The 24,918-nt window shown below is 42.5% G+C and overlaps 1 protein-coding gene across 2 annotated transcripts; it reads left to right on the forward strand.

The window, feature by feature from the left end:
* The first annotated feature begins 7,856 nt into the window (after positions 1–7,856).
* Positions 7,857–24,579, forward strand: LOC143809158 (uncharacterized). Of its 2 annotated transcripts, XM_077292297.1 has the most exons (8): positions 7,857–8,058; positions 10,272–10,392; positions 11,233–11,300; positions 13,050–13,184; positions 16,033–16,194; positions 20,076–20,237; positions 21,745–21,856; positions 22,797–24,579. In XM_077292297.1, the coding sequence occupies exons 1-8, from the start codon at positions 7,905–7,907 to the stop codon at positions 22,798–22,800; spliced, it is 918 nt and encodes a 305-aa protein (XP_077148412.1). In that variant the 5' UTR covers positions 7,857–7,904; the 3' UTR covers positions 22,801–24,579. The 2 variants fall into 2 exon arrangements, with proteins under 2 accessions (XP_077148412.1, XP_077148413.1); XM_077292298.1 differs by lacking the exon at positions 13,050–13,184.
* The last annotated feature ends 339 nt before the right edge of the window (positions 24,580–24,918 follow it).

Genomic DNA, 24,918 nt, shown 5'->3' on the forward strand with positions numbered 1-24,918 from the left:
CCGGTTCTCTAAGATGGTTCATTTGGTGCCTTTGTCTAAATTGCCTTCCTCTTCAGATTTGGTTTCGTTGTTTTTTCAGCATGTGGTTCGTTTGCATGGTATTCCGAAGAATATTGTGTCTGACAGAGGTTCCCAGTTTGTTTCTAGGTTTTGGCGGGCCTTTTGTGCTAGGCTGGGCATTGATTTATCTTTTTCCTCTGCATTTCATCCTCAGACAAATGGCCAAACCGAGCGAACTAATCAGACCTTGGAGACTTATTTGAGATGCTTTGTGTCTGCTGATCAGGATGATTGGGTGGCCTTTTTGCCATTGGCCGAGTTTGCCCTTAAAAATCGGGCTAGTTCGGCTACTTTGGTTTCGCCTTTTTTTTGTAATTTTGGTTTTCATCCTCGTTTTTCTTCTGGGCAGGTTGAGCCTTCTGACTGTCCTGGTGTAGATTCTGTGGTTGACAGGTTGCAGCAGATTTGGACTCATGTGGTAGACAATTTGGTGTTGTCTCAGGAGAAGGCTCAACGTTTTGCTAACCATCGTCGGTGTGTTGGTTCCCGGCTTCGGGTTGGGGATCTGGTCTGGTTGTCTTCCTGTCATGTTCCTATGAAGGTTTCTTCTCCTAAGTTTAAGCCTCGGTTTATTGGTCCTTATAGGATTTCTGAGATTATTAATCCGGTGTCTTTTCGATTGGCGCTTGTGGCCTCTTTTGCTATCCATAATGTCTTCCATAGATCTTTATTGCGGAAATATGTGGTATCCGTTGTTCCCTCTGTTGATCCTCCGGCCCCTGTGTTGGTTGATGGGGAGTTGGAGTATGTGGTTGAGAAGATTTTGGATTCTCGTTTTTCGAGGCGGAGGCTTCAGTATCTTGTCAAATGGAAGGGTTATGACCAGGAGGATAATTCTTGGGTTTTTGCCTCCGATGTCCATGCTGCTGATTTGGTTAATGCTTTTCATCTGGCTCGTCCTTATCGGCCTGGGGGCTCTGGTGAGGGTTTGGTGACCCCTCCTCAAGGGGGGGGTACTGTTGTGAATTCTGCTTTTGGGCTCCCTCCGGTGGTTGTAGGTGGTAATGCAGTTGTCCCTGGGTTGCAGCCCTGGTCAGGTGTATCTGCTGATTGCAGTTCTGACTGGGGTATTTAGGCGTGCAGGATTCATTAGTCCTTGCCAGTTGTCCATTGTTTTGGGAGGTTTTGTCCTTGCCTGGTTCCTTCTGCCTTGCTGCCAAATCTGCAAAGATAAGTCTCTGGTTTTGTTTTTGTGGCACACATGCTGTGTGCTTAATAATTCAGTGCTATTCATTGTTTTTTGTCCAGCTTAGATTGTGTCCGTATTTTCTCAGTCTTGTTGGATTCTCAGGAGTTGCAGATATACATTCCATGTCTTTAGTTAGATTGTGGAACTTTTTGTATTATCTGCTGTGGATATTTTTGAAGAGTTTTAATACTGACCTCTTAGTATTCTGTCCTATCTTTCCCTATTTAGCTAGAGTGGCCTCTTTTGCTGAATTCTGTTTTCTGCCTGTGTGTGTCTTTCCGCTCCTATTCACAGTCAATATTTGTGGGGGGCTGCCTATCCTTTGGGGTTCTGCTCTGAGGCAAGTTAGTATTCCTATTTCCATCTATAGGGGTATTTAGTCCTCCAGCTGTGTCGAGGTGTCTAGGGTTTGTTAGGCACACCCCACGGCTACTTCTAGTTGCCGTGTTAGTTCAGGGTTTGCGGTCAGTACAGATTCCACTTCTCCAGAGAAAGTTTCATGCGGCTCCAATGTCACCGGATCATAACAGTAGTCCCCGGGAACTCGAGCGCGGGAAAATATTCTGAAAAGTTCACAGGCTGGAGTTCATATGAGTTCATCCAGCAGAGGGCGCAGCACCGCTACTTGAGGTAACTACAGTACATTTCCCTGCATTCCATTCATTGACCAAGTTTTACAGGCAGGAGCACAGCTGCATTAGCAGAGCTCCTGGGTGTAAAATGATTTAACCCCTTCAGATGGATTTACAGTGTGGGACAAGACTGAACGACGGAAGGTATGGGATATTGTTGTTTGTTTTTTTTACTTTATTTCAGGTGACAAGGGTCTTAAAGGGACTCTGTCACCTGAATTTGGAGGGAACAATTTTCTGTCATATGGGCGGGGTTTTCGGGTGTTTGATTCACCCTTTCCTTACCCGCTGGCTGCATGCTGGCTGCAATATTGGATTGAAGTTCATTCTCTGTCCTCCATAGTACATGCTTGCGCAAGGCAAGTTCTTTAGAACATCAGTGCATATTTCTCGCAAGTCACACGCATGGTCCGTGTGTAATCCGTAATTTTCTCGCCCCCATAGACTTTCATTGGCGGATTTTTTGCGCAATACACTGACAAACGCACATACCGTATATTACGGATGCGTAATATACGGCGGATAGGAGCTGGGCCATAGAGAATCATTGGGCCGTGTGCAATGCGTATTTTCTGGACGTATTTTCTGCGCTCATACGTCCGTAAAACTCGCTAGTGTGATGCCGGCCTTACAATTTATTTCTCTTTCCTCTGATATGAGCTAGCATACCAGAGGAAAGAGAAATGGCGTCCCCCCGAGTCTCCCTGCTCTGTTCCCCGGCCCTCCGGGTCATCTTCCTTGAAGAGAATGGCAGGCACATGCGCAGTGCGGCCACCGTGATCTGCTGGACGGTACCCGGCAACAGTAGGAAATTTTTCATATTGGTTCATTTTGATCACTGTGATAGACCCTATCACAGTGATCAAAATAATAAAAAAAAAACATAGTAAATCAAACCCCCCTTTGTCACCCACTTAGTTACATAAAAATGATAAAATATTTGTTTTTTATTTTTTCCATTCTTTGCAGTTACGGTTGGGGTTAGGGCTGTGGTTAGGGTTGGGGTTAGAGTTGTGTTAGGGTTGCTTTGGGGTTGTGTTAGGGTTGGGGTTAGGGTTAGAGTGAGAATTGGTTTTATTTCAAAATGGAAAAGAAAAGTGATGACAATATGACAGCTAGTGTTGAGCGCAAGTGCTCGTTGCTCGAGTTTGCATCAGGTGCTCTGGTATGCACCGAGTATCTCAGATACCCCGCATGTTTTTTAGGGATGTCTAACAGCCAAGAAACATGCGAGGAAGAGATTTGAGCATGTCTCTCGAGCACCCACGATATTTGGTGAATATCCAAGCACCTGATACAAACTGGAGTAGCGAGCACTTGTGCTCAACACTAATAATGACATATTCAATATTACAGGCTAATGTTATCAAATTCTGTGTCATACCTCTGGGTTCAACATGCTCACTATACCCCTGGATAAAATACTTGAGGGTAGTGTTGAGCATTCCGATACCGCAAGAATCGGGTATCGGCCGATACTTGCGGGTATCGGAATTCCGATACCGAGATCCGATACTTTTGTGGTATTGGGTATCGGTATCGAAACAACATTAATGTGTAAAATAAAGAATTAAAATAAAAAATATTGCTATACTCACCTCTCCGACGCAGCCTGCACCTTACCGAGGGAACCGGCAGCCTTCTTTGCTTAAAATGCGCGCGTTTACTGCCTTCCGTGACGTCACGGCTTGTGATTGGTCGCGTGCCGCCCATGTGGCCGCGACGCGACCAATCACAGCAAGCTGTGACGTAATTTTCAGGTCCTGAATGCCTAATTCTAGGCATTCAGGATTTGAAAATTACGTTACGGCTTGTGATTGGTCGCGTCGCGGTCACATGGGCGACGCGACCAATCACAAGCCGTGACGTCACGGGAGGCAGGAAACGCGCGCATTTTGAAATTACATCAAGGCTTGTGATTGCTTGCGTGCCACCTATGTGACCGCGACGCGACCAATCACAGCAAGCCGTGACGTAATTTTCAGGTCCTGAATGCCTAATTCTAGGCATTCAGGATTTGAAAATTACTTCACGGCTTGTGATTGGTCGCGTCGCGGTCACATGGGCGGCACGCAACCAATCACAAGCCTTGACGTAATTTCAAAATGCGCGCGTTTCCTGCCTCCCGTGACGTCACGGCTTGTGATTGGTCGCGTCGCCCATGTGACCGCGACGCGACCAATCACAAGCCGTAACGTAATTTTCAAATCCTGAATGCCTAGAATTAGGCATTCAGGACCTGAAAATTACGTCACGGCTTGCTGTGATTGGTCGCGTCGCGGCCACATGGGCGGCACGCGACCAATCACAAGCCGTGACGTCACGGAAGGCAGTAAACGCGCGCATTTTAAGCAAAGAGGGCTGCCGGTTCCCTTGGTAAGGTGCAGGCTGCGTCGGAGAGGTGAGTATAGCAATATTTTTTTATTTTAATTCTTTCTTTTACACATTAATATGGATCCCAGGGCCTGAAGGAGAGTTTCCTCTCCTTCAGACCCTGGGAACCATCAGGGATACCGTCCGATACTTGAGTCCCATTGACTTGTATTGGTATCGGGTATCGGTATCGGATTAGATCCGATACTTTGCCGGTATCGGCCGATACTTTCCGATACCGATACTTTCAAGTATCGGACGGTATCGCTCAACACTACTTGAGGGGTGTGATTTCCAAAATGGGGTCACTTGTGGGGTGTTTCCTCTATTTAGACACATCGGGGGCTCTCAAAAACGCAACACTGTGCACGCAATCGATTCTAGCCAATTTTGCATTCAAAACATCATACGGTGCTCCTTCCCTTCCGAGCTCTGCTGTGCACCCAAATAGTACAGGGTGGGCCATTTATATGAATACACCTAAATAAAATGGGAATGATTGGTGATATCAACTTCCTGTTTGTGGCACATTAGTATATGGGAGGGGGAAAATTTTTCAAGATGGTTGGTGACCATGGCAGCCATTTTGAAGTCGGCCATTTAGGATTCAACTTTATTTTTTTCAATGGGAAGAGGGTCATGTGACACATCAAGCTTATTGAGAATTTCACAAGAAAAACAATGGTGTGCTTGATTTTAACATAACTATTTTATTTCATGAGTTATTTACAAATTTCTCATTGACATGTTGCAGAGGTTAACACGTGAGGAGCGGATAGAAATTGTGTTGATGTCTGGTGAACGCAGTACCTGGGACATTGCAGCAGATTTCAATGCAAGACACCCTACGAGACCACCCATCTCCCATGCTACAGTTCGCAAACTGCTTGCCAAATTTTGTGAAACAGGTTTAGTGTTGGATTTGACAAAATGTGGATGCAAGAAAACTGTCACTAATCATCAGTGTCTGTCCTAGCATCATTCAGCAAGAGCCCACAGGGTAGCACTCGCTGCATGTCATTGGAGAGTGGCATCATTCGAACATCCCTTCTGCGGATATTAGCTACTCACATATACTCACACTTATTGTTATTGCACTCAACAAAACTGTATGTCTTTTTGCTAACTTGTATTGTTGTTTTTCTTCTCAGTCCCGGAGTACTGTGTTTAACCAGGGGGGAGTGCAGCGCCCCAGAGTCCTGGTCGTTGCAGTACTGTGGCTCCGCCACTAAGGGGAGCTATGGTGCGTCTGATGGCACTGAAAGAGTTCATCTGATCAGGTATCACAGACACCAATACATTTCACAGCCGGGCCTCCGGGGGGAGCTAAGGGTTCTATTCACTAGGCCACTCCCCACCATAGTGGGTAAACTGGGGGTCAGGCAGGAAGTTAGAGGAGAAAGCTGACTGGGTTGGAACCAGGCAACACCTGGTGGCAGAGGGTGTTGTGGGGGAAGATACAGTAGTGTCTCTGTCAGGGGTGGGATCCTGACAGAGGCTTGGCAACTTGAACGAACGTAACGGGACCGTGCCTGCTCAGGATAGCGGCGGTGCCCAAGGAAGGACCAGAAGCGAGATAGATTGTGCTGAGTGAGAAACGAGATCAAGCAATAGGAGAATACCAGTAGGGGTCGTGCTGTAAGACCGAAGCAACACCCTACTGAGGCGCACTACCGGTGGCCGGAACGCCGAGACGGTATTTCAACATCCAGCTTCAAGCAATACTCTAAACAGCGGCAGGGCAGTGAGTCTAAGGCGGGCTGTCTAACTTTAATCACCTATGCAGTCTTGGGGGGCAACTTGTGGAGAGGGGCGACTCTAGGGTCCCGGAAGAGCTGTGAGCCTACCCGTCAAACGGGTGCCGTCCCAACCAGAACACCAGGGAGGGACGGAGGATTAGCGGAACATCATCTAATCGAGTTGTGAGGGAACTTAAGAAACAGACACAACAGTTGTGGGGGACTTTCTGTAAGCACAGCAGGGAAGGACCGCAACACATAGCGCGAGCAGGAAGGCACAGATTTCCACCTGCTAAGAGAACTCCGGAGGTGCCATTGGATCGGCCGGACTTGCGTAGCCTGGTTATCCGGATTCCGGACTGAGGACCCAGAGATCTTCAGTAAAGAGGTAAAGAGACTGCAACCTGGTGTCCTCATTATTTACCGCGACCTGCACCCCACAACTGCACCACTCATCATTCACTACTGTTTCACTGGACGTCTCTCCCACTGACCGACAGGGCCACGGACCGGGTCTAGACACCGTGACAACCCCAGAACAGAGACTCAGAGGCCCGGTACCGGGTACCCCTCGGCCCTGCGGCAGTGGGGGCGCTCCACGCATAGTGGACGAATGTGGAATTACCGCTGTCTGTCGGACGCCCTAATGTGAATAGCGTCCGACATGACAATAACACAGTGTGGAGATTACAGTGAGGAGGCCATCATACAGTGTTGGAACCATCAAACAGTTTGGGGGTTACTAAGGGGTCAGTATACTATGTGGGTGGTACTATACAGTGAGTGGGCCTTATACTGTGAACTGTCTCCTCCTTATATCTCTGAACTAATCTCCCGATATCTTCCCTCACGTAATCTCCGGTCCTCCCAAGACCTCCTTCTCTCCTCCACACTTATTCGCTCCTCATCCAGTCGCCTCCAAGACTTCTCCCGAATATCCCCCATCCTATGGAATTCTCTGCAACAACACGTCAGACTATCAACCACATTCGGATCCTTCAGACGGAACCTGAGAACTTATCTCTTCAGGAAAGCTTACAGCCTGCACTGACCCCGCTGCCTCCTCATCACTACCGAAGCTACCGCCTCACCAACACCGGAGCTCGTGCAACCCTCAACCTACTGTCTCCTTCCCCATAATCCTGTAGAATGTAAGCCCGCAAGGGCAGGGTCCTCACCCTTCTGTATCAGTCTGTCATTGTTAGTTTGTTTACTGTAAATGATATCTGTAATTTGTATGTAACCTATTCTCATGTACAGCACCATGGAATCAATTGTGCTATAAAAATAAATACTACTAATAATAATAATAATTAATAATTAAATGTAAAGTGGGCACTTATGGTTATAAGGGAACTCAGGTTACTGTGACTATGAAAGGGGCACACAGGGCATTATTACTTTCTAGGGGGCAAAATACGGGCTAGACAACCCCTTTAATAGTTTTGCACACAGTTTACCAATACTACCACATACAAGAAACAAATTAAAAACATTATAATGTCCCTTTATGTGCCCCTAATATATTAATCATTTCCTCCTATGTGACCCATATACAGTAATATTGTCCCCTTCTCTGGCCCCCATATAGTAATAATGTCCCACTTTGCTGCCCCCTTACAATAATATTGGCCCCTATACATTCATAATATGCTCTAACACGGCTTGGTCCTTATACACTAATATTATACTAATCATATATAGATTGATGGAGCTGCTCCATGTTTAGTGGTTGCAGTTATCTGACCCATTGTGACATCACTCGTGTTCCGCTCCTTGTGATGTCACATAGAGATCTCCATTGTGACATCACGGAATTTGTGGTTATAAGGCAGCGACGCTGCAGGAAGAGGCTTTGTCTGAAGAAGCTCACTGTGGATTACACATTAAGCGATATTTCTTCAGGCTAAAATGCTCTCTCGATTTCTTTTAATCGTGAGTGTGCTATTAGCATGTATGGAAGACGTGCCTGCCAACATCCGCCGCCGTGATCCCTGGCCAAACCATATGGCGCCTGTCAACATCCGTAGCCATGATTCCGGGCCAACGTATCCCCGCTTTTTTTGTAAGTACTTTTCCAAATATTCACATATTATGGGGTAAACACCATTAGGCTGGGTGAAGGCTTATTTTTGTGCCCTGAGTTCACATTTTTACTGATACCATTTTGGGGTCCAGTCAATGTTTTGATCGCCTTTTATTGCAATGTTGCGGCTGCCAAAACATTTTATTCTGGCGATTTCGATTTTTAATCATTTCCTCCTATGTGACCCATATACAGTAATTTTGTCCCCTTATCTGGCCCCCATATAGTAATAATGTCCCCTATGCTGCCCCCATACATTAATATTGGCCCCTATGTGGCACTCATCTGGTAAACCTGTCCCCCATGTGTTCATCATGAGTTAATACTGTCACCCTATGTTGCCCAGTAATAGTAATGTCTCCCTGTGCCCCAACACATGAATAATGTCTCTCTATGCGGCGCCCATACATTCATAATACCCTGTAACGCGGCTTGGTCCTTATACACTAATATTATATTAATCATATATAGATTGATGGAGCTGCTCCATGTTTAGTGGTTGCAGTTATCTGACCCATTGTGACATCACTCGTGTTCCGCTCCTCATGTTCCGCACATCATAATGTCACATTGAGATCTCCATTGACAAATGCAGCGATAACAAAAGTGTATTTAGAATACATTTTTTAAGTGTTTAATTTTTAATGAACTTTTTTCATTTTTTACTGTATTTTTACTGTACTTAATAGTCCTCTTTAGGGACTTGAAGCTGTGATTGGTTGATTGTGCTATACATAACAGTGGATAAACACTGCTATGTATAGCTAAAGCCACGTTCTCCTATGAACGCCAGCTACAGGCTGACTTTCACAAGAGGATCCGCACAACAAGCATGGCATCTTCAGCAGACCCTCGGCTGTCATGGCAACCCATCGTCACCCCCCAACATGTCACGGGTACGCCGATCAGCTTCTGATATGACCCCCCGCGGCACGTGTTAAATGCAAATGTCAGAGATTCATAGCGGCATTAAACAGGTTAACACCCATCGGTGGAGCTCTACTCCACCCGCAACTGTTAAAATCACATGAATCATCCATTAACTGCCAGGAGACATGCAGGCTTGGCATGAGAACGGCATTATACACAAGGACACGACCTTTGACGTACATGTATGTAGTGGGAGTGGGGGAAGTTGTATAGAATCATTTCATTTTTTTACTTTTGCTGTAGAACAGGGACATTATTACTGTAAAAATATACGGAGATGGGGGGTATATATAACTGGAAGGAGCCAAGAATGGGGGGCATTATACCAGGAAAGGGTCCAGGATGGAGGACATTATACCAGGAAGAGGCAAAGGAATGAGGACATTATACTGGGAAAGGGAGACATTATACCGAGGAAATTATACTGGGAAAGGGAGACTATACCAGGATGTAGGACATTATACCTAGAAGGGGCCAAGGATAAAGACTTTATATCAAGATGGTAGATATTATTACTGAATGAGGTCCAGGATAGGGAACATTATTACAGGAAGGGGCCAGGATGGGTGATATTATTATATGAAGGGCCAGAATTGGGGACTTTATTACAGGATGGGGACATTGTACATGAGGGGGCAAACACGTATGTCTTCACAGGATCTGGATTGCTACAAGAGACCATACATCTGACAAATATGCAGGTGGGGACCCAGGTCAAATTTTTTCATCGTGACACATCGGTCTCTACCTAAGCAACTGGATAGATCTCTATATTGTCCATTATATCTATTGTATATTAATATGGCATCATCCCTGAGACATAATTTTGAAAACTTCAGCCCCATTTTTTAATAGTCTTGCCGGGTCCTACAGTCCAATAGAATATATAATAGAGTCACAGATTTCTCTTCTGCAGATTGAGCAGCGCTCAGGTTTTGAGCTGTGTATAACCCCGCCACAGCTTTGTGTTTACATTGTATATTGACAGAAAGCGGCTAATCAGTGCTGGAGCCTGGCTGGACTAGGAGGCGCAAGGCCAGTTGTCCTGTAGTGATAATCAATTGCTGGTAAAACAGTGATTCTATTGAAACAGTCCAGTAATTGACACATCGGTGTAATAAAGGTCTATGCTTCTACATTATGGCTGTCTCAGATAACATGGCAAAAGCCTGGTGACAGATTCCCTTTGATAATAATGGCATAGTGTATTACAGACAAGTTATTGAATATATATAATATACATATTCTTTCTTCTTTTTCAGTGGATGGTATTGTTCCTCTAAACATCTCTTGGAATGAATTCATAATTTATGTAATGGTACTTCCCATCACCATGTTCCTCCTTGGAATATTCATTGGATTCATCTATGACATCATATGGAGGTGAGTATTGTAAAGGATGATTTATATTGTACATGAGAGTCTGTAAAAAATGACATCTTTATTACAGATGAGAGGCTGTGACAAAATTCTGCCAAATCATGCAGGTTTTATTTAGAGATTCGATTCATGGCAAAATTATTCTTCACAAATTGATTGTTCTTATTATGCTCTGGGGTCTCCCCAGTCCCAGATCATAATAAATGGAGGAAAGAAGAAAATAAAGTTCATGCATCACCAAGCCCCTCTCCGGAAGCCCCACTGCTCTCCGCCCGCAGCTCGCGCACAGTGTTGGCTCTTAGTTGGGGCTTACATGAGCAAAGACCTTCCAGGGCCCACTTGTAGCCAAAGTTCCAATCCAAAGGGAACACTTGGCCAGAGGCGCGGTACAATGATAGTGTGGAAAACTGGCCATCGAGAATAAAGCAGCAGAAGTCGGTCAGAGAGGAGAGCTAAACTTTTTGCCAGCGCTCTACTGTTCCGCAAGCTGGAGGCTGCAGCTAGCTTCCACTTTGTCTTATTTGCATGGAGTGAACTACAAACAATCTGTGTTCTCCAAAATTCTGAGTTTTGTAAATATGAGCAAAATTAAATTCCACTCACATAAATCCACTCATGGCTAATCTTCATATTACCTTACAATCCAGTATGATCCACACATATTGAACGTTCATGTACATGAAAAATGGTTGATAAATACCAAAATGTTACTTATTGCCAATGTTTCTACAGAATGTAAGAGACAAATGAATGAAGAAACATAAGAGTCTATATTTCATTCTGCAGAATACAGATATGTTACTCTGTAATTCACAATATACCTTATATTTTACTGTTTTAAAGACATCTGACAAGGGATGAATCCGGGAGAGATGATGGATCTGATGACAGAGCGACTACTGCACCTCTTGGTAAGTACAGCCTAACCAATCTGACACTAAAGCAGTTCTCCAGGATAAGAAAAACAGGGCTGCCATAAAAAGAACAAAAAAAACCCCTGTGCTTTCAAACTCTTCAGCTTGTTCCTGGTATTGCAGCTCTGTACATTCCCGTCACTGGAGCGGAGCTACAATACCGGGCACAACCTGTACACAGGGGAGCTCTTATTTTTCAAACAAACCAATTACATTTTTCTAACCCTGGACAAGACTATAAAATCTATATGCCAATAGTTATTGTTTTGCTTTTTTATAACTTGGTAACAGCTTTATGACGTCAATGATTTACTCTGGGGACATTTGATACGTAATTAATAGAACATCTTTTTCTAAATGGTCTCTTAACCGTTTCGTGCCAGAGCCTTTTTTCGCCTTCATAACCAGGCCAATTTTGAAAGTTTCAACGGATCCCACCAATTCTGAGACAGTTTTTTCAATACATATTGTACTCCATTACAGTGGTAAAATTTGTTCAGTATAAATTGGGTTTATGTCTGAAAATATCGGAAAATTTTGCAATTTTTTTATTTTAAGTCCTTAAACCAGAGTTTTATCACACAAAATAGTTAATAAATAACATTTCCCACATGTCTAGATATCATCAGCACAATTTTTGAAACATAATTTTTTTTTTTAAGGAAGTTAAAGGGGTTAAAAGTTCATCAGCAATAGCATTTTTCTCATTTTTCCAACTAAACTTGCAAAAACAATTTTGTTAGGGACCACTTCACATTTGAAGTTACTTTGAGGAGCATGTAATACCGAAAATACCCAAAAGTGACATGATTCTAAAAACTGCACCCCTCAAAGTGCTCAAAACCAAAGTTTTTGGTATTCCAAAGTCTGACTGCTCTAACTGTAAAGAACCCTTTCCTAATTAGCTGCAGTTATCGTCTTTCTTCCATCGGTAATGAGTGCCCCCTAGTCCTAAGTATGGTCCTTGTAAGGAATTAGTCATGTGCTAAACCTTTGTATTGACCACACATATATATTTATATATATTAATGAGATCTCATGTAAGAAGCCCAACTTTTCCACCTCTCATCATATGAGAGGCCTTCCATCCCATGTAATAATCTAATTTCCCACTTTTGAACTGATTCTAATTTCTGAATATCCTCTTTTAAATGTGCAGCCTAAAACCCCATATTCTAGATGTGGCCAGTGTCATAGAGGGAAAAGAAGTGCACCCCCACTGAAAACTCTCTGGCAATTCCCACTCTGATTTCACAAAAGTTACCTTAGTAACAACAAGTATTTTGATTACTAATATCTACTTAACTGAGGCAAATTTTTAAAAAAGTTTTATTCCACTTTACTGCCCATATTACATCATGTGTCCAGTTCAACAAGAAACATTTATGATGAACAGTCTCCTTTACAGAGAACCTGTCATCAAGAAAATACAGTTTAAAATGCAGGTTCCATATTAGAGAGCTGAGGAAGCGGAATACATTGAGATATAGTTTTGTGAGGAAAGATTCAGTAAAACCCATTTTTTAATCCCTTCACGACATTGAGGTTTTCCCTTTTTGCGTTTCTGTTTTTTCTCCCCTTCTGAAAATATATTAGAAACGCAATGAAAAGAAAAACAACCTTGTAAAAATCGTCTCTTAAAGAATCTTGTCGGTAAAAGATCCGTAGACGTAGAGGTAATAATCTATGGGAAACATAGAGAAGTGTTTATTATCAAAATACTGATTTCTGTGGTTTCTGTTACAGGAAATCATAAAGCTCCTCACGGACCCTTGGCTGAAAAAAGGGACAAGCTCAAAAACATCAGAATCCCTTCCGGTCCGGTTAGGGATCTGGTCGCCAAATTCCAGTCACATCAGAACACGATCGTCAACTCTGACAGTAAGTACTCAGGACTTTTATTACATAAATTTAATGGAAAAACGCCCTTATAAAAAAAGTCTCTTAAAGGAAAATGTCAGTGAATAAACCCTAGACATAGAGGTAACTCTAGTGGTTTGGTCCATCTTTTTTATACATCACTGCACCAATTAGAGGTTATAACATTTATATGATGTTTATTTTATATATTTATCTCACTTACAGTGGGGAATATAAGTATTTGATGCAATGCCAATTTTGCAAGTTTTCCCAACTACATCGAATGGAGAGGTCTGTAATTATTACCATAGGTACATTTCACCTGTGAGAGACAGAATCTTACAATGTGATTTTCTGGATTTAGTTTATGATTTGCATTTTATTGCATGAAATAAGTATTTGATCACCTACCAACCAGCAAGAATTCTGGCTCTCGGAGAACTGTTAGTTTTTCTTTAAGAATTTCTCCTACTCTACACTCATTACCTGTATTATTTGCACCTGTTTGAACTTGTTATCTGCATAAAAGACACCTGTGCACACACTCAATCAATCACATTCCAACCTCTCCACCATTGCCGAAACTTGACAGATCTGGAGAAGATCTGTATGGAGGAGTGGGCCAACATCCCTGCTACAGTGTGTGCAAACTCGGGAAAGAACTACTACATGTGACCTCTGTAATTGAAAATAAAGGTTTCTGTAGCAAATATTAAGTTCTGTTCTTCTATTGTATCAAATACTTATTTCATACAATAAAATGCAAATTAATTATGCAAAAATTATACAATGTGATTTTCTGGATTTTTTTAAGATTCTCTCTCTCACGGTTGAAGTTTACTTACAATAAAAATTACAGAACTCTCCATTCTTTGCAGGTGGGTAAACTTGCAGAATTGGCAGTGTGTCAAATACTTATTTTCCCCACTGTATGTAGCGCCATTATTTCCACAACGTTTTACTTACATTGTTATTACTGTCCCCATTGGGGCTTACAATCAAAATTCCCCCTCAGTATGTCTTTGGAGTGTGGGAGGAACCCGGAGGAAACCCACACAAACTCCTTGCAAATGTTGTCCTTAGTGAGATTTTAACCTAATTTCAATATTCTACATTACGGGAAAGCATGAGGGCAAAACAAACATTGTGACTGATGTCGCTCCTCACGGACCCATGGCGGAAAAGAGAGAAATCCTCAAAAACACCATGATCCCTATGCCTGATGCCAATGATGAAGTAATGAACATGGGCCCAGATGAGGACGTGGTCACCGCCCCTGACAGTAAATTAATTTTGCCTTGACCCTGATAGAAAAGATTGCTGACATCACCCACCCAAAACCCCAAAACAGCTGTCATTCTAACTTTCTTTGCTTGCATAAAATAAACATTTGGTTTTTATAGCAATATGTTATTGATTTGCAGTTTAAAGAGGACTTTTCACCAAAGTTTTCTGGTTGAACTGGTCACATGATATAATAGTGACTGCAGAGTGAAATAAAATGATTTTGTTATTTTTGCATTAGACATTAGTGTGATGACTGATGCATCTCTGGACAGACAGTGTGGGGGAGAGGCAGGACAGCAGAGATGGTGACTGTGCTATCAAAGAAGGATAAAAGCTGATAGAAGGGTTTGTAATGTGACACAGATAAACTCAGTTGTGCTGCCTCTGCCTCCACACTGACTCATGCAGAATGTTAGACCAGGAGATTAGGGCTGTATCCTCAGATCTCACACATTGAGAAACCTGCTCTAAGCTATTGTTGGGCTGTGTTCTTTTTCTGATGTGTTGCTTGTTGCTTATGCTTTTTTTCATAGGTTGAAAAAGGCTTAGGTCCATCAAGTTCAACCTTTCTCCACCAATTGTGCATTTTCTCACTAAATGAACTATAACCCACAATGTTATGTGTACTGAGGAATTCATCCAGATCTTTGTTAAAGCGGTTATAGTGTCTGCCATTACTACCTCTTGTGGTCGGCATTCCAAAATCTGACTGCTCTAACTGTAAAGAACACTTTCCTAATTAGCTGCAGTTATGGTCTTTATTCCATCGGTAATGAGTGCCCCCTAGTCCTAAGTATGGTCCTTGCAAAGAATAAGTCATGTGCTAAACCTTTGTATTGACCACACACATATATTATATATGTTAATGAGATCTCATGTAAGAAGCCCAACTTTTCCACCTCTCATCATATGAGAGGCCTTCCATCCCATGTAATAATCTAATTTCCCACTTTTGAACTGATTCTAATTTCTGCATATGCTATTTTAAATGTGCAGCCTAAAACCCCATATTCTAGATGTGACCAGTGTCATAGAGGGAAAAGAAGTGCACCCCCAGTGAAAACTCTCTGGCAATTCCCACTCTGATTTCACAAGTTACCTTAGTAACGACAAGTATTTTGATTACTAATAACTACTTAACTGAGGCAAATTTTTAAAAAAAGTTTTATTCCACTTTACTGCCCATATTACATCATGTGTCCAGTTCAACAAGAAACATTTATGATGAACAGTCTCCTTTACAGAGAACCTGTCATCAAGAAAATACAGTTTAAAATGCAGGTTCCATATTATAGAGCTGAGGAAGCGGAGTACATTGAGATATAGTTTTGTGAGGAAAGATTCAGTAAAACCCATTTTTTAATCCCTTCACGACATTGAGGTTTTCCCTTTTTGCGTTTCTGTTTTTTCTCCCCTTCTGAAAATATAATAGAAACGCAATGAAAAGAAAAACAACCTTGTAAAAATCGTCTCTTAAAGGATCTTGTCGGTAAAAGATCCGTAGACGTAGAGGTAATAATCTATGGGAAACAGAGAGAAGTGTTTATTATCAAAATACTGATTTCTGTGGTTTCTGTTACAGGAAATCATGAGAATAAGCTAAATATTGGAAATGATGAATCTCCTGGAGGACCCTTGGCTGAAAAAAGTGACAAGCTGAAAAACATCAGAATCCCTCCCAGTCGGGTTAGTGATCTGGTCGCCAAATTCCAGTCACATCAGAACGTGATCGTCAACTCTGACAGTAAGTACTCAGGACTTTTATGACAAATTTAATGGGAAAACGCCTTTATAAAAAAAGTCTCTTAAAGGAAAATGTCAGTGAATAAACCCTAGACATAGAGGTAACTCTAGTGGTTTGGTCCATCTTTTTAATACATCACTGTACCAGTTAGAGGTTATAACATTTATATGATGTTTATTTTATATATTTATCTCACTTACAGTGGGGAATATAAGTACCGTATTTTCCGGCGTATAAGACGACTTTTTAACCCCTGAAAATCTTCTTAAAAGTCGGGGGTCGTCTTGTACGCCGGGTGTATATGGTGGGTGGGGGGGGGAGTGGTCCTGATGACGACGAGGGGGCGTCTCACAGGAAAGTGAGTATCCCCCATTACCTTATCGTAGCACTGCAGCGTGGGGTCTCTGTGCTGGGAGCGGCGGCTGCTGTGCTGTGGGGCGGCGGCTCCTCTTCTGCAGTGTGGGGCCTCTGGTGCTGTGGGGCGGCGGCGGCGTATCTTCATATAGTCGGGGCTCCTCCGGCATCTCCTTAAAGCCTGGAGGCCCCGCCGGCAACTCCATCAGTGCAATGCAGTGGCCTCCGGGAAAATGGCCGCTGCTCAGATTCAGATCTCGTGTCCCGAGATTTCGGGACGAGATCTGAATCTGAGCATGCGCCGCCCCCAGCAGCCATTTTCCCAGAGGCCACCGCATCGCACCTATTGAGCTGCCTCCGGGAAAATGGCCGCTGCTCAGATTCAGATCTCGTCTCCCGAGATCTCGGGACGAGATCTGAATCTGAGCAGCGGCCATTTTCCCGGAGGCCCCCGCATTGCACCGATGGAGTTACCGGCGGGGCCTCAAGGCTTTAAGGAGATGCCGGAGGAGCCCCGACTGCATAAAGATACACCGCCGCCGCCACCCCACAGCACAGAGGCCCCACACTGCAGAAGAGGAGCCGCCGCACCACAGCACAGCAGCCGCCGCTCCCAGCACAGAGGCCCCACACTGCAGAAGAGGAGCCGCCGCACCACAGCACAGCAGCCGCCGCTCCCAGCACAGAGACCCCACGCTGCAGCGCTACGATGAGGTAATGGGGGATACTCACTTTCCTGTGAGACGCCCCCTCGTCGTCATCAGGACCACTCCCCCCCCCCCAAAAGGAACATATTCACCGGCCCTATAAGATGACATACGGTGTATAAGAAGACCCCCGACTTTTAAGAAGATTTTATATTTTAACTGGTAAAGTTGGGGGGTCGTCTTATACGCCCAGTCGTCTTATACGCCGGAAAATACGGTATTTGATGCAATGACAAGTTTGCAAGTTTTCCCAACTACATCGAATGGAGAGGTCTTTAATTATTACCATAGGTACACTTCACCTGTGAGACACAGAATCTTACAATGTGATTTTCTGGATTTAGTTTATGATTTTTATATCATTGATTTGCATTTTATTGCATGAAATAAGTATTTGATCACCTACCAACCAGCAAGAATTCTGGCTCTCGGAGAACTGTTAGTTTTTCTTTAAGAATTTCTCCTACTCTACACTCATTACCTGTATTATTTGCACCTGTTTGAACTTGTTATCTGCATAAAAGACACCTGTGCACACACTCAATCAATCACATTCCAACCTCTCCACCATTGCCGAAACTTGACAGATCTGGAGAAGATCTGTATGGAGGAGTGGGCCAACATCCCTGCTACAGTGTGTGCAAACTCGGGAAAGAACTACTACATGTGACCTCTGTAATTGAAAATAAAGGTTTCTGTAGCAAATATTAAGTTCTGTTCTTCTATTGTATCAAATACTTATTTCATACAATAAAATGCAAATTAATTATGCAAAAATTATACAATGTGATTTTCTGGATTTTTTTAAGATTCTCTCTCTCACGGTTGAAGTTTACTTACAATAAAAATTACAGAACTCTCCATTCTTTGTAGGTGGGTAAACTTGCAGAATTGGCAGTGTGTCAAATACTTATTTTCCCCACAGTATGTAGCGCCATTATTTCCACAACATTTCACTTACATTGTTATTACTGTCCCCATTGGGGCTTACAATCAAAATTCCCCCTCAGTATGTCTTTGGAGTGTGGGAGGAACCCGGAGGAAACCCACACAAACTCCTTGCAAATGTTGTCCTTAGTGAGATTTTAACCTAATTTTAATATTCTACATTACGGGAAAGCATGAGGGCAAATAAAATATTGTGACTGATGTCGCTCCTCACGGACCCATGGCGGAAAAGGAGAGAAATCCTCAAAAACACCATGATCCCTATGCCTGATGCCAATGATGAAGTAATGAACATGGACCCAGATGAGGACGCGGTCACCGCCCCTGACAGTAAATTAATTTTGCCTTGACCCTGATAGAAAAGATTGCTGACATCACCCACCCTAAACCCCAAAACAGATGCTATTCTAACTTTCTTTGCTTGCATGAAATAAACATTTGGTTTTTATAGCAATAAGTTATTGATTTGCAGTTTAAAGAGGACTTTTCACCAAAGTTTTCTGGTTGAACTGGTCACATGATGTAATAGTGAGTGCAGAGTGAAATAAAATGATTTGTTATTTTTGCATTAGACATTAGTGTGATGACTGATGCATCTCTGGACAGACAGTGTGGGGAAGAGGCAGGACAGCAGAGATGGTGACTGTGCTATCAAAGAAGAATGAAAGCTGATAGAAGGGTTTGTAATGTGACACAGATAAACTCAGTTGTGCTGCCTCCACACTGACTCATGCAGAATGATAGATCAGGAGATTAGGGCTGTATCCTCACATCTCACACATTGAGAAACCTGCTCTAAGCTATTGTTGGGCTGTGTTCTTTTTCTGATGTGTTGCTTGTTGCTTATGCTTTTTTTTCATAGGTTGAAAAAGGCTTAGGTCCATCAAGTTCAACCTTTCACCACCAATTGTGCATTTTGTCACTAAATTAACTATAACCCACAATGTTATGTGTATTGAGGAAATCATCCAGCTCTTTTTTAAAAGTGGTTATAGTGTCTGCCATTACTACCTCTTGTGGTCGGCTTTCCTAATTAGCTGCAGTTATTATTTTTCTTACATCGGTAATGAGTGCCCCCTAGTCCTAAGTATGGTTCTTGCAAAGAATAAGTCATGTGCTAAACCTTTGTATTGACCACACACATATATTATATATGTTAATGAGATCTCATGTAAGAAGCCCAACTTTTCTACCTCTTATATGAGGCCTTCCATCCCATGTAATAATCTAATTTCCCACTTTTGAACTGATTCTAATTTCTGAATATCCTCTTTTAAATGTGCAGCCTAAAACCCCATATTCTAGATGTGGCCAGTGTCATAGAGGGAAAAGAAGTACACCCCCAGTGAAAACTCTCTGGCAATTCCCACTCTGATTTCACAAAAGTTACCTTAGTAACGACAAGTATTTTGATTACTAATATCTACTTAACTGAGGCAAATTTTTAAAAAAGTTTTATTCCACTTTACTGCCCATATTACATCATGTGTCCAGTTCAACAAGAAACATTTATGATGAACAGTCTTCATTACTGAGAACCTGTCATCAAGAAAATACAGTTTAAAATGCAGGTTCCATATTAGAGAGCTGAGGAAGCGGAGTACATTGAGATATAGTTTTGTGAGGAAAGATTCAGTAAAACCCATTTTTTAATCCCTTCACGACATTGAGGTTTTCCCTTTTTGCGTTTCTGTTCTTTCTCCCCTTCTGAAAATATATTAGAAACGCAATGAAAAGAAAAACAACCTTGTAAAAATCGTCTCTTAAAGAATCTTATCGGTAAAAGATCCGTAGACGTAGAGTTAATAATCTATGGGAAACATAGAGAAGTGTTTATTATCAAAATACTGATTTCTGTGGTTTCTGTTACAGGAAAACATGAGAATAAGCTAAATATTGGAAATGATGAATCTCCTCGCGGACCCTGGGCTGAAAAAAGTGACGAGCTCAAAAACATCAGAATCCCTCCCAGTCGGGTTAGTGATCTGGTCGCCAAGTTCAACTCATATCAGAACGCGAGCGTCAACTCTGACAGTAAGTACTCAGGACTTTTATTACATAAATTTAATGGGAAAACGCCCTTATAAAAAAAAGTATCTTAAAGGAAAATGTCAGTGAATAAACCCTAGACATAGAGGTACCTCTAGTGGTTTGGTCCATCTTTTTAATACATCACTGTACCAGTTAGAGGTTATAACATTTATATGATGTTTATTTTATATATTTATCTCACTTACAGTGGGGAATATAAGTATTTGATGCAATGCCAATTTTGCAAGTTTTACCAACTACAAAGAATGGAGAGGTCTGTAATTATTACCATAGGTACACTTCACCTGTGAGAGACAGAATCTTACAATGTGATTTTCTGGATTTAGTTTATGATTTTTACATCATTGATTTGCATTTTATTACATGAAATAAGTATTTGATCACCTACCAACCAGCAAGAATTCTGGCTCTCGGAGAACTGTTTTTGATTTTTTTCTCTCGTTACACCGTTTACTGATCAGATTAATTATTATATTTTGATAGCTCGGGCGTTTCTGAATGCTTTGATACCAAATATGTGTCTATTTTTTTTTGTTTTATCACTTTATTTTGAATGGGGCAAAAGCGAGTGATTTGAATTTTTATTTTTTTAATTGTCTTCATGTTTTTAAAAACATTTTATTCCACTTTTTACTTGTTTCAATACTCTATTTAGGAGACTTAAAGCTGCAATCATCTGTTTGCTTCAGCCCTGCTGCCTGTAGCAAAAATGATCATTTACTATGAGCGCTGGGCTTAGGGTGGCGCTCATAGCAGATCAGCAATGACAACCACAGGGGTCTCTTGCAGACCCCGGGTTGTCATGCTATCCCATTAGCACCTATTATGTGACGGGCACGACGATGGGTGAGATTAGTGACGCGCTTCTGCCGTGAATATGATAAATGCAGCTGTTTTGTAAATTGACAGCAGCATTTAACAGGTTAACAGCTATGGGTGGATCATGATTACACTCACGGCTGTTAGGGGCACATGACAGCTGATCAGATCAGCTCTCATGTGCCTAAAAACATGAGGGTTCAGAATAGTAGCCTGCATGTAATGCAGAGCACAAACTATGACGTGTATATATGTCATAGGTCATGTAGGAGTTAATCATTTAAACTTCTGCTCTTTCTGGGATTTGTGGTCCAGTGGGCAGTCCTATCCGTGGTTGACAGCTACCTCTGTATACATACTTCTACAAAGAAATGTGTCAGTTAGTGATAGTACCGCCAACTGGTCCGAAAATCCAAGAAAAAGCAAAGGAAACAATGATTAAAACACAGGTAATACTGAATGTTTTCTCACACAACTACATTATATATGAATCTACTCATCCCCCAGATCTATTATATGATGTCTGCAGATAGAACTGTGTTTTCATGGTGACAGTTTCCCCTTAAGTCATTTCCTAGTATGCTGGGGGTCTCCAATCCCAGGATGGCTGTAGAGTAGAATCAATGTTCTTTTCATGATCAACCAGTCTCACTAACATTGTATTTTACAGAACATCAAGAGGACAAAAAACATGTTCCACCTTCTCTGCTTATTTTTCTTAAAGCGTCTGAACGTCCTACTGGCTTCTCGGAAGATGAAGCCCGTCCCAGCCAAAACCGACAGTAAGTTCTTAAGACTTAAATATATGTTTGATGATATACAGTATGTTATGTTCTAGCATTAACAAGCAGTGGGATAACTAGTTAGAAATTGATCACTCGAGACCTTAATGTTGATAGCGATATTTTTATTTGTGCAAGCTAAAGCTTCAGACTGGGAGCCAAAACCGGTCTTTGTATGGAGTCTAGCTGGTACCAGCAACATATTATTATTATTTATTCATATAGCACCATTGATTCCATGGTGATGTACATGAGAAGGGGTTAAACACAAATTACAGCTATCACTTACAGTAAGCAAAGTAACAGTGACAGAGTGATACAGAGGGGAGTTTCCATACTGGTTCTGTTAATGTTTCTAAAATCCATTTCCTTTCAATAAGTGACTAATCGATAATCTAGTAGTCAATCTGTCAGAGGATGGCCTGTAAGGCTAGGATCAGTTCATTGCCTGTAAAGACTGTAATATAATGTAAGAAGCCTCTTCAGAGAGGCAGAGGACATGAACAGTAGTGCCATAAAAGTCAATATCGACTTTTTAAAAAACCTTGCCACATAACTTAGGAAAAGAAGCCAAAGCAGAAATTCCCATTGCAGATATGTGTTTCGGGGTGTTTGCTTCTCATCAGTGTAAAGCAGGAGATCTGATTTTCCTGCATGAGAGACGTCTGACATGGGGTTTAAGGGTTTAGGTTTCTTCGTGTAGACAATTCTTCCCTGGGAATTTGAGAGAGTTCACATCCTCTTCCTCTCTGAAGAGACTATTTACTTATTCAGATTCCCTGGGAAGCATTGCATTTCCTTTAAGTCTCCACAAGCAATATAATCTGGAAATAATGAATGACATATAAACTTTTCCAGCTGTCTTGCTCATTAAAATCCGTCTCCATATCCATATAGTCATCTTTACTGTTTTGCTAACATTGTGACATTTATTTTGCAGGTGAGGCAGGGCGGGGTCTCGCTGTGAACCCACAAAGAACATGGGATCCAGCTGGAGACGACTTTACATCAGCACTGGATGACATTACTGGACATTCTACACCACTGGATACGACATTACTAGACATTCAGCAGCTAGACGCACTCACAAAACGAGTGAGTTTCCTACTGCAGAACGAGGCAGATTCCGGGCTCGGTCTCTGTCCTCCACCCCTGGATGTACCATTACTGGACATTCAGCAGCAAGCAGCTAGATGCACTTACTGAATAAGTGAGTTTCCTACTGCAGAACGAGGCAGATTCCGGGCTCGGTCTCTGTCCTCCACCCCTGGATGTACCATTACTGGACATTCAGCAGCAAGCAGCTAGATGCACTTACTGAATAAGTGAGTTTCCTACTGCAGAACGAGGCAGATTCCAGACTTGGTCTCTGTTCTCCACCCCTGGATGTACCATTACTGGACATTCAGCAGCAAGCAGCTAGATGCACTTACTGAATAAGTGAGTTTCCTACTGCAGAACGAGGCAGATTCCGGGCTCGGTCTCTGTTCTCCACCACTGGATACGACATTACTAGACATTCAGCAGCTAGACGCACTCACAAAACGAGTGAGTTTCCTACTGCAGAACGAGGCAGATTCCGGGCTCGGTCTCTGTTCTCCACCCCTGGACACGACATTACTGGACATTCAGCAGCAAGCAGCTAGATGCACTTACTGAATAAGTGAGTTTCCTACTGCAGAACGAGGCAGATTCCAGACTTGGTCTCTGTTCTCCACCCCTGGATGTACCATTACTGGACATTCAGCAGCAAGCAGCTAGATGCACTTACTGAATAAGTGAGTTTCCTACTGCAGAACGAGGCAGATTCCGGGCTCGGTCTCTGTTCTCCACCACTGGATACGACATTACTGGACATTCAGCAGCTAGACGCACTCACTAAATAAGTGAACGAGGCAGATTCCAGACTTGGTCTCTGTTCTCCACCCCTGGATGTACCATTACTGGACATTCAGCAGCAAGCAGCTAGATGCACTTACTGAATAAGTGAGTTTCCTACTGCAGAACGAGGCAGATTCCGGGCTCGGTCTCTGTTCTCCACCACTGGATACGACATTACTGGACATTCAGCAGCTAGACGCACTCAATGAATAAGTGAGTTTCCTACTGCAGAACGAGGCAGATTCCAGACTTGGTCTCTGTTCTCCACCCCTGGATGTACCATTACTGGACATTCAGCAGCAAGCAGCTAGATGCACTTACTGAATAAGTGAGTTTCCTACTGCAGAACGAGGCAGATTCCAGACTTGGTCTCTGTTCTCCACCACTGGATATGACATTACTGGACATTCAGCAGCTAGACGCACTCACTGAATAAGTGAGTTTTCTACTGCACAATAAGGCAGATTCCGGGCTCGGTCTCTGTTGTCATCAATGAACACCCAAAGCCTAAGTGAAAGGCAGTCCTTCAGCCATGGTTTGCTAGAGAGATTTCCTCCACTGGGGGTTTTCCTTTCCTGACTGCTGAAGGTTGACTCTTCGTGAGTCAAAGACCCCTTGTCATCATCATCATATGGGCAGCACGGTGGCGCAGTGGTTAGCACAGCAGCCTTGCAGCGCTGGAGTCCTGGACAACATCTGCAAAGAGTTTGTATGTTCTCTCCGTGTTTGCGTGGGTTTCCTCCGGGTTCTCCGGTTTCCTCCCACATTCCAAAGACACACTGATAGGGAATTTAGATTGTGAGTGCTATATAAAAATAAAGATTATTATTATTATCATCAGAGCCACATGTTAAACATTTATTGCCTTGGCTTCTATGAGAACTTTTACATTAAACATCTAGAATAAAGTTAATAAAGAAGTTAGTGAATAATATGTAGCAGTGTATCTGAGCCTCTATGGATCTTTATAACACAGATTATACATTGCATTGTGAGGAAGGATTATTTCCTATAGTCATTGAACACCTGGCTGCTTATAAGCATATTTCCTTACAAAGATATAAATTGGGGTACATTTGTGTTGTTTTAAAAAATGAAGATGATTAAAGAAGATTTAAAAGTGACACACAAAATGTGGAACTGGTTGTATATCAGTCTAGGTGGCATTATATACTTCAGTG

The sequence above is a fragment of the Ranitomeya variabilis genome, chromosome 2, assembly GCF_051348905.1.
Source record: "Ranitomeya variabilis isolate aRanVar5 chromosome 2, aRanVar5.hap1, whole genome shotgun sequence".
Taxonomy (NCBI): Eukaryota; Metazoa; Chordata; class Amphibia; order Anura; family Dendrobatidae; genus Ranitomeya; species Ranitomeya variabilis.